General features: G+C 43.7%; 1 protein-coding gene across 3 annotated transcripts in view; it reads right to left on the bottom strand.

The window, feature by feature from the left end:
- BEGAIN (brain enriched guanylate kinase associated) overlaps positions 1–17,839 on the bottom strand; it is a 153,488-nt gene that overhangs the window by 7,273 nt on the left and 128,376 nt on the right. For all 3 annotated transcript variants that reach the window (XM_053373425.1, XM_053373337.1, XM_053373520.1), the window contains one exon: positions 2,210–2,317. In XM_053373425.1, the coding sequence (XP_053229400.1) occupies positions 2,210–2,317 (108 nt within the window). The remainder of the gene's footprint in view (positions 1–2,209; positions 2,318–17,839) is intronic.

Here is a 17,839-nt window from a genome sequence, read left to right as displayed (position 1 = left end):
CTTTAAGTCCAACAACATCTGGAGGGCACAGGGTTGGGGAATGCTGTGTTAACTTCAGGAAGTTCATGGCAGGAAAGTTTCCTGTCTCATCCTGTCCCAGGTGATGGTGGTGCGGTGAAAGAGGGAAAAAGGGATGGGAGACTTTTCTTCCATTTTGTTCCTTAATTTAACTTACTTTTAGGACCCAGAGAGAATACAGGAGAAGCCTCAAGGACTGAACATGTTCCACGTGCCCCTCAAAGGGCAGACTGATGCTGTTTACTACAACCAGTATAGCTGCTGGCAATCTTTCTTGAGTAACAATGAGAACAATGATTTTGAATCGAATGAGCACATGCTTTCTGGCCTGAAGAACTGCTCTTCTATCACTTCCATCTTTCAGCTTGATTCACACATGCAATTAGCATTGTGATTGAAAATTCAGCTTGGGGACAATGGAGAGACTACCCCCCCCCCGCTTGTTACTAAAAACCTACTCCTTGCATGGTATTCAACATAGCCAGGAGTGTTTTGTTTCAGTGAGGCTAACTGTGCTAATCACTGCCAGTTTGCATAAATTCAACTGCCATCCCTGTGTAGCCCGGGTATGTATGGGTGAGGCAATCAGCTAGCAATGGTGCAACCCATGGGTGCCAATTTGAATAAAATATTGGGTGGGGGGCAGGTAAGCCCTTCCCTGCATAATCAATCACAAGATGCGGTGTACACACACCAGTTGAATGGCAATGCCTATGAACTTTGAGGGAGGACTGGCCCCCTCAAATATTTTATTGGGGCCCCCAAAGGGACTTCGACCCCTAGGAGTTGGCTCCTATGGTGAGACCACCATGCTTTGACTGGAAAATGCAGCTGGGGGTCTTCTAGGTGTCTCCACTGTGTGGTCAGTGATAGGACCATGAAAAAATATTGTACGGGGAGGGAACAAACCCAGAAGAGATCAGATGCATTTCTGGGGTGGGTAAGACTTGTTCCACATGTTATATTTCCAAAAGAGAAATAACAGTACAGTACATTGATTGGGGGGGGGATGTTTAGATCCCATAGTAAAGATTTCCCCTGAAGCAAGTCCTCTTGATCCATCCTTAGGATTGCAGCTCAGCACTGTCTTATTTCAATTCCCAATTTATGGCTCAGTTTTTTTATTTGCTTATGCAAAGTGACCACAAGGATCCGACAAAAGAGGTAGAGGATAGAGAGAGGTGTGTTATATGTTGGGGAGGCCCACCTCCTTCCTCTGGTGCCACCTATGTGTCTGGAATTTTCTCATGGATAAAAGATTTTTGGCAGCAACCGACTGGGGGTTGGGTGGGTGATTGAGAAGTAACACTTAAATTAGTCCTAGATTAGTTCTGGCGATTTTCACCGCCGCATCACACACACAACAAATAGGACAGGGAAGGGGGTCTTGCGGACCTCCCTATGGTGCTGTATTCCAGCTCCCAGAAGCCTCAGCTAGCATGGCCAACGGTTAGGGATTTAATTAATGAATTTATGAATCGCTTCCTGTGAAGCGATTTTCAAAGCAATTTTCACGATAGATGATAAGGGCAATAAAAGCTTTGACAATGAAGCATATGTAAAATATGTAAAATATATATATACAGTGGTGCCCCGCAAGACGAATGCCTCGCAAGACGAAAAACCCGCAAGACGAAAGGGTTTTCCGTTGAGGAGGCGCTTCGCAAGACGAATTTCCCTATGGGCTTGCTTCGCAAGACGAAAACGTCTTGCGAGTCTCGCCATTTTTTCCCGCTCCCCCCCTTGTTCAAAGCCGCTAAGCCGTTAATAGCCTTTTAACAGCTTAGCTGCTAAGCCCGCTAAGCCGCTAACAGCGCTAAATCGCTAATAGCGCTAATCCGCTTAGCCGCTAATGGGGTTGCTTCGCAAGACGAAAAAACCGCTAGACGAAGAGAATCGCGGAACGGATTCTTTTCGTCTTGCGAGGCACCACTGTGTATATATATATATATATATATATATATATATATATATATATATGATGATGATGATGGAGTTTGGAGTCCAACAACATCTGGAGACCACATGTTATCCACCCCTGAACTAATAGAGAAAACTTCTTAAAGCAGCCACACTGATACAGGTAAGTGGGATAGTTGAATTCGCGTAGTTAATCCAGCAACCCACAATCTCAGATAACATATATTTCCATACGTGATCATGACAAATAGCCACTATTCAAAGTACTTACATTATCTTCTGACAATTTATCAATTGTCACCTTGGCTTCTATCAGATGGTTATTGAGGGCTATTATTTCGTGGCTTAAAGCTCTTTTTTCTTCTTCGTAATGTTGACCCTGCAAACAAAGACAATTCAATCAACGTCTTTCCCCTCACAACACGAGCTGTCAAATGCTGTTTCCCCAAGCTAAAGAGCAATTGTATGAAATGCCATTTCCACCCCCCCTTCCGAATATTTCTTTTCCTCTGCTGTGTTCTCTTCCTTACTAAGCAGCATATGATGGAGAACTGAAGGCACACTCGTTTTGCTTTTTAAAATAATGGAAGCTTGACATGGGGCATTTTCACACATCGGTTCACTCTGATTCCAAAGTTGGACATGTGGAATTGGTCTGTAATTCATAGGTAGAACCTTCATTGACAAGAAAATATACAGGCGACGCTCAGCTTATGCCAGGTTGCCTTTCTGGGGATAGCGCATAAAGCCAAAATCGTGTATTGTCAAAACACATTGGGTTGAATGGCTGGTGGAGTTGCCAAAATCTTTCCCCTCGGATGCCTGTCCCCTTTCTATTTTTTTAGAAACTCTTTTTTGCCAAGTGTGTAAAGCTAAATGTGCACAAGTTAATTGCATGTAAGTTGCAACTGTACCTAATTTTTCTCCCATTCATGGCATACACATTACAAGCCATTATTTCAGCCTCTGATCCAAAGTTCAGTTTTATGTTCCTACAGGAAACTTGTGTACTCCGTGGAAGTTCCTAAACCACCAGAGTAAAATGCGAGTTGACCTGCACAGCTGGATTAAAACTATCCCAAAGTTCTCAGTCTATGAAACAGGTGGAAGCTGAGCCACATGACTGCTGAATCACATGAGACAGCTCTTGATTGGACTGCACCATTTCAGGCTGCAGGTAGGGGAACTGAATGTTTGGGTGTTCGTATGTTCTAACCCGCATAGAAAAGGGTTCCAGACAAACCTTCTCCTAACATCCCGATTTTCTATGTCTAGAATTAGATAGGAAAGGCATTGGTAGAGGCAACAGATGGCCTCCCAGCATTTGCCTGACCCAGTCAGCCACTGGCAGTGAAAAAGGAGACCCACTCCTTTGCTAAGCTGAAATTTTGATAGTATAGAATAGATAACAAACTGGGAATTTAGTAAATAACACCTGGCTTGGTGACCACCTCTTATCAGTAGATGCCATTGGGATGATCCTCAGGATGAAGAATATTTAAGCCCATGGCTTAAGGTTCCCTTTCGAATCAGTTGTTTCCCAGTCAAATAATTCATTTACACACTTTTTTTTTTAAGTGTGCAAGAGTTATTGTGAAAATAGGCTGGACTGGTTCTTTAGAGTCAGCCATTTGCTAAGTCTGGGAGCCTGCAAAGACCAAATTAGGTTATCCATTCTGCACATTTGCTTTCAATATGGATGGCTTGTTTGCTGAAACGTGCTAATTCTGCAAAGCAGGGCATTCATCTGAAGTGTCTTGGGATCTGAAATATCTATTCTGTCTGCTGACACACACATCTATATGCTCCATAATTCTCCAGAGGACATTTTCAGATTTGGGGGTGGAAGAGAAAGAAATAGAAATTCAGGGAAGAGGCACATGCAAAATTCAGCAAGGTTATAGTACGAATACGAAAAAAGAAGAAGGGTGTATATTTAAGGCCATTTGCTGTGACTTTCTTTTCCATACATTACAATGTCTATATTAGCATTAGAAGCAAATGCTCCACCCTTCCTTTTAACACCCCATTCTCTTTATTGCTATCTTCGTTACTCAAAGATGCACCAAGGAAACCATCCGTAATGTAAAGCAAAAGAAATATAAGGAACTATACATTAAAAAGATAAACACAGTAATGGAAACACAATTCACAATCTGTTAAAACAAAAACTGGCTTGCAATGTTCACAGCACACCCAATAATCCATGTCGATTTCTGTTCTCTCGTACTTTACTGCACCAGTAGCCAATTTTCCCAACCATCCCACCTGCTTTCTTTAAAGGAAAAGGAACTGATGCTAGTGCAAGTCTAGATAGTACAATTACTCTTCAGCATAGAAGTCCATTGAGGACAGGGGCTGAGGTCTCCATTCTACACTGCGTTTCACATTATGGAGGGGTTTTTTTAAAAAAAGAAGAAGAAAAAGCCTAAATCCTCTAGGTGAGGAAACACTGTTGTTATCTCACTAAAGAAGAATCCCCAATTGGAAGGCACACCATAATTGAGAGCCTGCTTCCCCAAGGCAGCACTGTAGGCAGAGCATTTAATTATGTAGGGCAATTTTAACCTATCTATGCCATCCAAACTCAGAAAAAGACTTTCTCATTTCCATCTGAATGAGAGCGTCATTTTTGCAGTTGTTTCTTTCCTAACTTCCTTTCCCATTTTTTAACCTACCTCCCCCCTCCCTCAACTCTCCACATGTACTTATATTCCTACGGGCGACAACTCTGGTCTCCTCAGGGAAACGTTCCTTAAACTTTGTGAGCGCTGTGGAATTTGTAGTAATATTTACTCTTGATTAAGTATATCGGCAGTTTTATCTGAAATTCACCGGTGTCCTGTCTCCCTAGCATCCATCTGAGATGAGCATGGCTGAAGATGTGCTTTTATGTAATTGATTTATTCCATTCTTGTTGTGCCTTTCCTCCCTCTCCAAGGAGACCAAGGGAGCACACGTGTTCCCCTGACCCCTGCATTTTTATCCCAACAGCCCTGTGAGATAAGTTACGCTGAGAGATAGTAGCCAGCTCAAGAGCACCCAGTGAGCTTCATGACGGAGCAGGGACATGAACCTGGGTTCTCCCACTCCTGGTCCATCACTCAGACCACTATACCATACTGGTTCTTTCCTACATGGCATAAAAGGAGAAGCCATGAATATACTGTGGATGGTATTTATGGAATCATGGAATTGTAGAGTTGGAAGGGATCACAAGGGTCATCTAGTCCAATTCCCTGCAATGCAGGAACCTCAGCTAAAGCATCCATGACAGATAGGCACCCAACCTCTGCTCAATAACCTCCAAGGAAGTGTTGGGATGTTCCGTTCCACCTTAAGGAACATGCATGATTGTTGTGTGCCACATGCCTGTTTACACTCCAGCACAGCTTGCTGGGAACTTCCGTTTGTGTATAGCTTTTGCTTATGCTGCCTTGCTTCGGACACAAAGGAGATCAGACATGTTTCCTTTTGTCCTGATGTATGCTGAATAAACTGCTTGTAAATATGCTCACACAGCCTCTCCTGCCACTTCTGTTGCGTAGTGTTTACTCTGCTGTGTAGCGTGTCCTGGCTTCTGAAGCTCGGGTTGCAGATTCATGCTGCACCAAGGACTGAAGTTCGCCCGGCACACCGGCCGGTGAGCTGGAGCCAGCTGGGGGCCTGCCAATTGCCCCCGTTTCCCTGGTTGCATGCCAACAGGAAGGAGAACCCACCACCTCCTGGGGGAGCCCGTTTGACTGTCAAACTGCTCTTGCCACCATAAAATTTTTCCTGGTTTTTAGTCAGAATCTCCTTTCTTGTAACTTAAAGCCAGTGGTTCAAGTTCTACCCTCCAGAGCAGGAGAAAACAAGCTTGCTCCATCTTCCATGTGACAGCCCTTGAGATCTTTGAAGATGGCCATCATATCTCCTCTCAGTCTCCTCTTATTCAATGCCATTCTACTCAGAACAGGTCCGCTGAAGTTACTGGACATGACTGAATTAGGTTCTTTTATTTCAGTGGGCCTCCTCTGACTAGGGTTTAGTTGAATATACAACCCTCTGGTTAGAAGCCCTGCTTTTGGTGGACATTTGGAGTCGAGGCACTTATTATTATTATTACATATCTATCCTAACATTGGGGACATGGGTGGCGCTGTGGGTTAAACCACAGAGCCTAGGACTTGCCAATCAGGAGGTCGGCAGTTCGAATCCCTGCGACGGGGTGAGCTCCCGTTGCTCGGTCCCTGCTCCTGCCAACCTAGCAGTTCGAAAGCACGTCAAAGTGCAAGTAGATAAATAGGTCCTGCTCCGGCAGGAAGGTAAACGTCGTTTCCGTGCACTGCTCTGGTTCGCCAGAAGCGGCTTAGTCATGCTGGCCACATGACCCGGAAGCTGTACGCCGGCTCCCTCGGCCAGTAAAGCGAGATGAGCGCCGCAACCCGAGTCGGTCACGACTGGACCTAATGGTCAGGGGTCCCTTTACCTTTACCTAACATTCTTCCATGGGGATTATCTCCCTTTTATCTTCACAACAACCTAACTTCTGCATTTAACTTAGCCAACAGGGTTGCTGAGAGGATAAAATGCTGGAGGGAGAGCTATGTTTGCCACCTTGAGCATCCTTGGAGTAAAGTTAGGGCATGGATGTGATAAATAAATAAAACCATTGCCCTTTAGCAAACAACTGAGTTTGCCAAAAACCAGTCGCCTCTTCAGTCTTCACTTGCGACAGTAACATTTTCATTGCCGCATGCTGACTATTCCTATTCTTTCTTTGAAGAAGCTTTCTTGCTTCAAGAAGTTCACTCCCTCCAATATTTACTATTAAAATGAAACATGAAAGATTAGGTGTGATAAGCAAACCAGAGTATGCACCAGTCTTCTCCCAAATGTCTTGCTTTGTATCAATATGACACAGCCCTTCCATCATCACTTTCTGTATCACTGATAACTGACAGTGTGGGGAATTATTTGTACTGTGGGCCCTGAACAAATATCAAGGTTAATTATCCGCATGTGTGGAACACAGGGCTATGATATAAAGGAGATTATTAAAATCGGAAAGTGGCAAACTGCTCCCACTGAGCAGCTCCTGGGTGATTTCAAAGCACGTCAGAGAGTGATTTCTGCTTCCTTCCCACCTACCCGCCCACAGATTGAATTAGCTTTGTCCTGATCAACAGAAGAGGGACAATTATGGCCATGACAGGTCATGTTGCTCCAAACAAATTCATAGTATATGGATCATAAAACCTGTGATGTTAGTTCGGCTTGATATCTTCCACACACACAAAAAAGGAGACCCGGCCTTGTTTCCAGCAGAACAATTCCAATAGGAGAAGGCAAAAGCATAGGAGTGTAATTGGCAGGTTATTAGCTCTGAGCAGACTGGCTCAGAATTCACTCCGCCTATAAAGAAGCCGTCTCAGAGTGAGCAAACAGTGGTTTCTAATGCTCCCCTGGATGTTAATTTTCGAGAGGTTATAAGATCCGGAAGCCACAAGTGAGTGCATCCAACAGATATAAAGTGGGAATGTGTATGTTAATGAGAGCTGAGGAACTGACCAAGATAAGAAGAAGAAGAAATTGGGTTTAGTGGCTTGTTCTTAGAACATAGGGGTAACTTGGACTTGGGGGAGAAATTCAGTCTGGCCCATGTATAAAAACACATCTGCCTAATCTGTACTTCCTGAAACAATACATGAACTGATAAACAGCTAGACTTAGAAATCTACACTTTTCTGAATTTTGTAAATTCATTATTTTTTTTTAGTTATTGCATCTATAACCCACATTTTTTTTCTCTAAGGTGCCATACATGACTCCCCCCCTCCTTATTTAATCCCTGCCGACTGGGGATTTGAACCCTGCACTCCCAGGTCTTGGTCCAACACTCTAACCAGTACGCCACATTGGCTCGAATTTAGTTTTCTGCAATGTAGTTCTCCAACCAAAAATGTGCATGGGAGTCCTTATGTTACAAGAAAGTATGTGTGGAAATGCCTTTACTGGTTTGAATGCAAACCCTCCAATTATATGCAATCCCTGAAACAATAGGCAAACTGTAACACAGCTATCCTAAGAAATTCACACTTCTCTGAATTTTTGTAATTTAGTTCTCTAACCAAAAATATGCAGAAAAATCCACATAGCTGGGGAAAGTGTGTGTGAAAGTGCCTGCAGCAGTGAAAGTAGATACAAAAATGCATCATATTATAAATAATGTGCATATCAGGCAAAATGGGATTTTAAATGTACAGTTTAGTGTGCTGACAAATTTTTGCAATTACTTTTTTTGTTTTATTTTAAGCAAACTGATGTGGAAATATGGCAAACTAGGGTTGCCATAGTTCAAAAAGTGAAAATCGGGACACAAAAGTTGTTGAGATATTTTTCAGAGAATTCGTAAAAAAAATATATCAATGCTTCCTATGTGGGCTGCCATACGCCCGGACGCCATTTTTGGTGGACAAATCCCAGCATACATCTGGGATGTATGGCCGCCCTAGGCAAACTGAACTTAAGATGGGAAAAATAAGAACCAAGAGAAATGAAAAATGAGAGATTTGCTCATTCCTGGTCAGAGCCCTCATATGAGGATGACGTGTGCAGCACCACTAGCACCACACTACACAGGTACTTTCCACGAGGAAAGGCCATAGCATAAGGACCCAGGTTCAATTCCTGGCATATGAAGGTTGGAAAAGACTCCTCAACCTAGAGAGCCACTGCCAGACAATACTGAGGTAGATGGACCAATGGTCTGACTCAGGAGAAGGCAGCTTCCTCTGCTGTTATGATATACATGAATCAAAGAATTGCAGAGCTCTGATTGCATTCCCATCTCACCCCATTTGGATGCATTACAATGTGGAGAGTATTTGGTAGTTTGATAGGATGGATTGCATCCTGTTTGTTAAAATGCCCCTAACAGTGGTAGATTGGCCGGCTAAACGGAGAGTTTGAACCTTGTGGAATAAAGATTTTGTTCCATTTGCTCATGCTGTTTGGAGACATCCTCATAAATATTTGCATAGCTTCCGTAAAATAATTGAAGATTGCTGAACAAATCCTAATCATGTTAATTTCTGTTAGCAAACACAGCAAAGCAACAAAAGCAATGTTTTCACTTTGTAGCTCTGATCTGGAATTGCTAATGTTTAGGTGTCTGTTAAGGTGCTAGAACAAGCTAAGATTTATGACACAGAATTATAAACCCAGTCACTCATATTTCCGTTTTCATCCTCTCACCTCACCCACAAAGCTTACAGGTGGTCTTAGGAACACAATTCTCTTTCTTTCTCTCTCTCTCTCTCTCTCTCTCTCTCTCTCTCTCTCTCTCTCTCTCTCATACACACACACACACAGCTGCTGCCATACTGTCTGTAATATGGGGAAAATAATAATGACCTACCTTTCCAGTTTTTTTGCAAGGGTTGCAGAGAAAATGCATGGGAAGCTCTTAAATTGAACACCTACTATATAGAAAACCACATAGCCTCCTCTTTGGCAATCAGTATTGTACAAGATCAGCAATTCAATGATGTCACTCCCAAGAACATCCTGATTTTGTCTTTGGCAAAATTGGATTTTGAGAATACTAAGTACTAAGTAAAAGCATTCTCTCTAAACCAAAATCTCAGAGACATCTAAAACCATTCAGAGCTTTTGCCATTACGGTTAGCTCAACACCAGTTATAACTGGGAATCCTATGGAACTCAGACAGAATCTGCTTATTACAGCTGTACACTTATGCCTACAGGTTTGGCTAAGAAAGGTAATATAATATAATACAATACAAGGCACTAACTTCTCTCTCTTTTTTATATGCATTCCTTTAAAAGGCACATCCCACATGACAGTTGAACCCTGTGTAATTTGTATTTCTCCTTTATCTAAACTTATGATTACCCATAGAGTTTTATATGCCTGTTGCCTTTGTCCATGGAGTTTTCTTGGCAGGGATACTGGAGCGGCTTGCCGGTTCCTGCTCCAGGTGGATTACGTTTATTCAAAACTCTCCACTATGACCTGTCCACCTTGGGTGGCCCTGCATGGCATAGCTCATAGCTTCTCTAAGTTGTTCAAGCCCCTTCACCATGACAAGGCAGAGATCCATGAAGGAGCTGGACCATAAAGAAGTCTGATCACCGAAGAATTGATGCTTTTGAATTATGGTGCTGAAGGAGATTCTTGAGAGTCCCATGGACTGCAAGAAGATCAAACCGATCCATTCTGAAGGAAATCAGCCCTGAGTGCTCACTGGAAGGACAGATCCTGAAGCTGAGGCTCCAATACTTTGGCCACCTCATGAGAAGAGAAGACTCCCTGGAAAAGACCCTGATGTTGGGAAAGATTGCGGGCACAAGGAGAAGGGGACGACAGAGGATGAGATGGTTGGACAGTGTTCTCAAAGTGACCAACATGAATTTGACGAAACTCTGGAAGGCAATGGAAGACAGGAGTGCCTGGCGTGCTCTGGTCCATGGGGTCACGAAGAATTGGACACGACTAAATGAATAAACAACAACAACATGATTACCCAAGTGATTTAAGCATCCTCCAGGCTATTTGGATAAATGAGGTCATGGTGTTCTGGCCTTTTCTCTTTATGCTAATGGAAAGATACCATGAAATACATTCTGAAGCTTGCAAATCGCTTCCACTGAAGCACTTAAGTGAGGAAGACTCATAACCTTCACAAGTCAGCTTCTTGCTTGGAAGAAGACAGGAACCCTGGCACAGTCTCTGAAACCTGAAGAGCTGTGAAAGTTAAAGCTGTACAAAAGACAAACACAAGTTTTGAGGATCCATTCATCTCCTGTAATCACCTAGGTAGGGATGAATGAATCTGACCATTTCAGTTTCTTCCAGTCTCGCATTCCCCCAATTTTGAGCTCGGTTTGCCACATTTCCTTAATCAGCTTGCGATTTATTTTTTTAAGTCCTCAAGAAAATTTGTCAGCCTTCCACAGTTTATTTCTCCTAATATACACATTTATGGATGGAATTTTGCCGAATATAAACATTTGGGCAAGCTATTTTCCCTAATATAATTAATCTTTGCTTCTGCTTCTCATTTTTTTAAAAAAATGTAGTATATTTTAAAGCATGCTTCCCCCTATTACAAACATTTTGGGTTGGAAAACTTCCTGGAATGGAGAGAGAAAACATGTAGTGTTTGGCAATAGCTAAACTAAATAAGTGAACTATCCATGCCATCCAAAATTACCCTCAATATTCAATTCAGAGCAAAAATGTTTGCATGATAGCTCAGTTGGCAGAGCATGAGACTTGTAACCTGAGGGTCGTGGGTTTGAGCTCCGTGTTGGGCAAAAGATTCCTGCATTGCAGGGGGCTGGACTAGATCAGTGGTGTCCAAAATTGTTTCAAAGAGGGCCAGATTTGAGGGTTTTTTAAGGATTTTACCCCAGGAACTAAACTGCCACAGGCTAGATTAAACCGACCGGCAGGTCGAATTAGGCCCCTGAAACGGACTTTGGAAATGCCTGGACTAGATGATCCCTTACAACTCTACAGTTCTATGATTCAACCTACATTTTACTCAGATCCCCAATCTGCTTTTATTGTGGATTATAGTAAATGATATCTAAACAGTGTGCATTCACTGCCACATTTATAATTCAATCCTGTGCATGCCCATACAGATGTATGTCCCACTGTGTTCAATGGGGCTTACTCCCGGGTAAATGGATATAAGATTGCAGCCTAAAAATCAGACCAAACCTGTGTGAAAGGCAATGTGGTGTAGTGGTTAGAGTGTTTGAGATTAGGACTTGGGAGACCAGCCTTCAAATCCCCAAGAAGCTCGTTGGGTGACTTTGGGGCCAGTCACTACCTCTTAGGGTTGTTGTGAAGACAAAAGACGAGAGAGGAAGAACTAGGCATGTTACCTTGTGCTCCTTGGGTAGCTTGTCCCTTGTTGTTGTTAAGCTGGGTTTTTTTTAATATTGTGTTTTGATTGTTGCAACTCACCCTGGGACCTTACACTGAAGGGTGGGCAAATAAATATATAAATAACTTGGAAGAAAGTCAAAGACTTGTCGAGCTGTGGAGTCCGAAGGGACCCGCAAAGGACATCTAGCCCAACCCCGCCGCAACGCAAGCCCCACGCAGGGAGATGAGACTCGCTCTTGTATATCTTAATGGGGAAAGTGTGTTGTAAGCTTAAACGACACAGAGATAGTTTGTAAATTAACAGCAGCTATAGACCTCATAAGCAGAAGTAGCGCTTTTACACTTGGGAGGATAACACTCTAATCTATTGTAGTCCAGTTGATTATAGCAGCTAAAATAGCCTCTTTGATGAATAGCGGTTATTTTTGTATTTTTAATTCTATAGAAGGAAGCTCTATTTTCAGTTTGACAAAATGATGGAGAGCCCTAGATTTGCTGCACGACTACTTTGCTGATTGCTCAAAGCTGGCAATTTTGTTGCAATCTCAGCTTTTAACGGTGATGGGTTAATAGAAAGCTGATAGCTCACAGGGAGATTATAACAGCAATGTAAAAACAGGTCGCTTTTCTCTTTTGTAAAGCAAGAGGGCTCATCCCCTATTTTAAGGATTGCCCCGGATTTTAAGCCTTCTGCTGTTACAGAATAGGATCCCCATAGAACATTTTTGCTTCCCTTCCTTTCTACATGCTCATTGGCTTATTCTATTCACCATTATTAGTTCTTTGGATGATTTATAGGCTACAGTGGTACCTCGCAAGACGAAATTAATTCGTTCCGCGAGTTTTTTCTTCTTGCGAGTTTTTTGTCTTGCGAAGCACGGTTTCCCATAGGAATGCATTGAAAATCAATCAGTGCGTTCCTATGGAAACCGCCTTCAGACCAGGTCCGGGGACAGTCTGTCCCCCAACCTCTTCTGAAGGCTGGGGGGGGGGCAAGGGCTTTTCTTCCCACCGCCAGCCTTCAGAAGGCTGTTCTGAAGGCTGGCGGTGGGAAGAAAAGCCCTTCTCCCCACCTCCCGCTCTGCAAGCTCCGGGGACAGGAGGGCTTTGCTGCCGACCGCCAGCATTTTAAAAGCCCCCAGGACAGCGGAGAAGTCTCCGCTGTCCCGGGGGCTTTTAAAATGCTGGGGGTCGGCAGCGAAGGCTTCGCTGCTGCCCGCCAGCATTTTAAGATCGCCCCGGGACAGCGGAGAAGTCTCCGCTGTCCGGGGAAGGCAGGCGCGGGGGAGCAAAGACTTTTGCTCCCCGCTGGCCTTCAGAAGAGGTCCAGGACCTCTTCTGAAGGCCGGCGGTGGGTGAAAGTATTTGCTCCCCCCCGCCTGCCTTCAAAAGCCGTCGGGATAGCGGAGAAACGCGAAGCGCTTCTCCGCTATCCTGGGAAGGCAGGCGGGGGGAGCAAAGACTTTTGCCCCCCGCCGGCCTTCAGAAGAGGTCCAGGACCTCTTCTGATGGCCGGCAGTGGGCGAAAGTCTTTGCTCCCGACTGCCAGCGTTTTAAAAGAGGTCCCCGGAGATTTCCCTATGGGCTTTCTTCTTGCGAAGCAAGCCCATAGGGAAATTCGTCTGGCGAAGCACCTCGAAAAACGGAAAACTCTTTCTTCTTGCGAGTTTTCCGTCTTGCGAGGCATTCGTCTTGCGAGGTACCACCGTACCCTTTACACGAGCCATGGGGTGGTCAAATAAGATAAAAAGAGCCCATCAAATAACACCATCCTTAAAATGCACAACAACTTGTAACCGCTCACTAAATACCAGTTTACAAATAACAGCAGCTAACCCATTTATCAAAAAGAGTCCATCTCAGACATTTGCCTCAAACTATAAAGAGAAGGGACGCGGGTGGCGCTGTGGGTTAAACCACAGAGCCTAGGACTTGCCGATCAGAAGGTCAGTGGTTCGAATCCCTGCGATGGGGTGAGCTCCCATTGCTTGGTCCCTGCTCCTGCCAACCTAGCAGTTCGAAAGCAAGTGCAAGTAGATAAATAGGTACCGCTCCGGCAGGAAGGTAAAGGGTGTTTCCGTGTGCTGCTCTGGTTCGCCAGAAGCGGCTTAGTCATGCTGGCCACATGACCCGGAAGCTGTACGCCAGCTCCCTCAGCCGATAAAGTGAGATGAGCACCGCTACCCCAGAGTCAGCCATGACTGGACCTAATGGTCAGGGGTCCCTTTACCTTTTATAAAGAGAAGAGGCCAGATGCACCGTTGCAGGTTTTAAATCAGAGATTGGATGGCCATTTGTCATGGATGCCTTAGTTGAGATTCCTGTCTTGCAGTGGGTTGGACTAGATAGCCCTTGGGGTCCCTTAGAGAAAATCCTACAATTCTATTATCATCCAGGGACTCAAAGGTGCCATGGCCTTCAATATAAGCTTCACATGACCTCCGGAAACAGAAAATATCCATGCTGGCGTTTTGCGTTTGGAAAAGGTAGAAATCCAAATATCAGCTTAAGATTCCTTGTCATCTTCAGTCGTCTTTGCACAGCTATGATCTCGGCTGATCAAGAGATACCAGCAACCTGTGCTTCTTATTAGCATAACAATGCACATTCCTTGAATATTACACCCTTGCCCAACTCCGTCTTTAAAAGATATGCATGTCTTGTGATTTTTAAATTGCTTCTTTTTATACGAATTGATTAAAGGCTACTTTCTCTATCTAAGGAAGGCCTGACATGATTTCCAGAGACTGGAATCAAAGACCACTGTGGGCCCAACTGCACCTTATGCTAAGTGCGTGGTTTGTAGCTTTGCCTCCTAATTATTTTTAGCTTCTAGACACGTGAGGGGGGGTGGTTTGTTGCTGCTGCAGGAGTCACAGCATGTGGTGAGGGGACATAAGAACATGAGAAGAGCCAAGGACTGTCTAGTTCAGTGCTCTCTTCTGCCAGTGGCCAGTCAGGTGCCTCTAGGAAGCCCCACAAGCTGGACCAGAGCACAACACCAACTGGGGTCCAAAGACATAATCAGTGCTGGATTTACATATAAGCTAAACAAGCTATAGCTTAGGGCCCCACTCTCTTGGCCCCCCCCAAAAAAAGGAAAACAAAAACTGAATGTACATTTCCAAAATATAAGATAAAAAACAAATAAAATAAAACCTACATACAGCAACAGTGTTTTGTGTTGTGTAGGCTCCTATGGTGTAAGTCATGGGCCCTGCCTGCTAGCCTGCTCCCTAAAATATCACTGGTTTGCTCATTTCTATATATAGGGTGCCTACATCCTGCACGGACTGCAGGTTGCATGGCAACATGTAGCATGCAGCTGCAGACTGCAGTGCAACACAGTTGAATGTAGGTCAAGCTGTTGTACCTGTTATCTAATGTTAAAATACATATTTTTGTTATGTGCAAATGGTTTTAGATACCTGTAAGGTTTGTTGTTGTTGTTGTTTAGTCGTTTAGTCGTGTCCGACTCTTCGTGACCCCATGGACCAGAGCACGCCAGGCACCTCTGTCCTCCACTACCTCCCGCAGTTTGGTCAAACTCATGCTGGTAACCTCGAAAACACTATCCAACCATCTCGTCCTCTGTCGCCCCCTTCTCCTTGTGCCCTCCATCTTTCCCAGCATCAGTGTCTTCTCCAGGGAGTCTTCTCTTCTCATGAGGTGGCCAAAGTATTGGAGCCTCAGCTTCACGATCTGTCCTTCCAGTGAGCACTCAGGACTGATTTCCTTAAGAATGGATACGTTTGATCTTCTTGCAGTCCATGGGACTCTCAAGTAAGGTTTACCATATAGTATATATTCAACACACAAAAAACAGCGGCAATTTGTTGTTGACAAAGGACAGCTGGACATATAAAGGGCCCCATTACCTTCAGTAGCTTAGGGCCTCATCAAACCTAAATCTGGCCCTGCGTATAATACCTCTAGCTGTGGAGGTAGCACATAGCTACTGGGTCTAGTAGCTACTGATAACCTTACCCTCCATAAATGTGATCAGTCTAATCCTTTTTAAGAGTCTTCCAAGTTAGTCACCATAACTCTCACTTGCAGAAACCAATTCCTTAGTTTAACTAGGTGCTGTGTGCACCTTTTTGTCTGAATCTCCCAGATTTCAGCTTCATTGGGTGGCCTCAGTTGGTAGAACATGAGTTTCTTAACCTCAGAGTCATGGGTTCAAGCCCCATGTTGGGTACAAGATTCCCGCATCACAGAGGGTTGGACTAGATGACCCTCGTGGTCCCTTCCAACTCTACAATTCTACGATGCTATGATTTCTATGATGCTTATTGGTTGCCCTTTTCCGGACTTTGTAGGATAATGCTTCAGCTCACTGTATGATTGCTTGTAATCCCGTTACATTTTAACAGAAACTTAAAATAATACACAGCCTGACATTGATAAATAAAAAGAAAAATTATCTCATAGAATCATAGAATCATAGAGTTGGAAGAGACCACAAGGGCCATCGAGTCCAACCCCCTGCCAAGCAGGAAACACCATCAGAGCACTCCTGACATATGGTTGTCAATCCTCTGCTTAAAGACCTCCAAAGAAGGAGACTCCACCACACTCCTTGGCAGCAAATTCCACTGTCAAACAGCTCTTACTGTCAGGAAGTTCTTCCTAATGTTTAGGTGGAATCTTCTTTCTTGTAGTTTGGATCCATTGCTCCGTGTCCGCTTCTCTGGAGCAGCAGAAAACAACCTTTCTCCCTCCTCTATGTGACATCCTTTTATATATTTGAACATGGCTATCATATCACCCCTTAACCTCCTCTTCTCCAGGCTAAACATGCCCAGCTCCCTTAGCCGTTCCTCATAAGGCATCGTTTCCAGGCCTTTGACCATTTTGGTTGCCCTCCTCTGGACATGTTCCAGTTTGTCAGTGTCCTTCTTGAACTGTGGTGCCCAGAACTGAACACAGTACTCCAGGTGAGGTCTGACCAGAGCAGAATACAGTGGCACTATTACTTCCCTTGATCTAGATGCTATACTTGATCTATAGGATGCTATACTCCTATTGATGCAGCCCAGAATTGCATTGGCTTTTTTAGCTGCCTGGAATCTTTTTTCATAGCAATTAATACTATTCTGTATTGTACTTGTGTAGCATTTCAATAACATTTGTAGACATGGAGATAGGCGAATTTAATTTTCATTATGTATTTTTGCATTTGACAATATTATTTAAGATCACATGAGAACTCTAAGATATTATCTGACAGCAAAAGCACTGTGTGCCTCTGAACAAACCTTTATCTCCCCCTTTTATATTAGCACAAGAAAAAAAAAGAAATGGTTTCTTGAAGTCTGATGCATGACAGGTTAAGTAACTTTGGGGAATTCTTCTGGGTAAGCTAAACTCTATCTGGAACCAAATATAGGAAACTCTCTTGTGATGTATTTATCATGGCCATCATGAGACCTTTGAAAGTTGTCTCTACCATTCCTATAAGAAGGAAGAAGACAGAATTTCATCCCTAGCCAGCTCCCCCATTCCTGCTATATGTAGTCTGTAGCCAAAAGAATATTAGTGTTTGAGCATTTTTCAGGATGTCAATATGTAGGCATCTGATCATTTGAAGTGGATATTCACTATGGGAGAATGACAGGGGAAAGTCATCAGACGACAACTTTTTTTTTGATTGCCAGCTGTTATTGCAGACGAGCTCTTTGTACAGTTTCTAGAGGAGGAGAGAACAAAATAACACAAGGAAGAAGTAAATGCAACGGTCTTGAACTGTTGCTCACCAGTGGACCCAGAATATCCTTATATGGGGGTTGCAGACCAATTAGAAAGTGTTTTTCTTGACAGCTCTTTAGAACTGACAAAAGCTGACAGAAGCTGAAAAGGGCACCAGTATTATAAGTTCCATGCTTTTGTCAGTTACCTGCTTTTACAGCCCCTTTCCTAATTTTACAATCGAATGATTCGAGGTGTTGTGGGCAGACTTGAAATTTTGAGAGAGTGCCCCAGGTGCCAGCC

Source organism: Podarcis raffonei, chromosome 1 (genome assembly GCF_027172205.1).
Source record: "Podarcis raffonei isolate rPodRaf1 chromosome 1, rPodRaf1.pri, whole genome shotgun sequence".
NCBI classification, from domain to species: Eukaryota; Metazoa; Chordata; class Lepidosauria; order Squamata; family Lacertidae; genus Podarcis; species Podarcis raffonei.
This window is presented reverse-complemented; position numbering and strand designations above follow the sequence as displayed.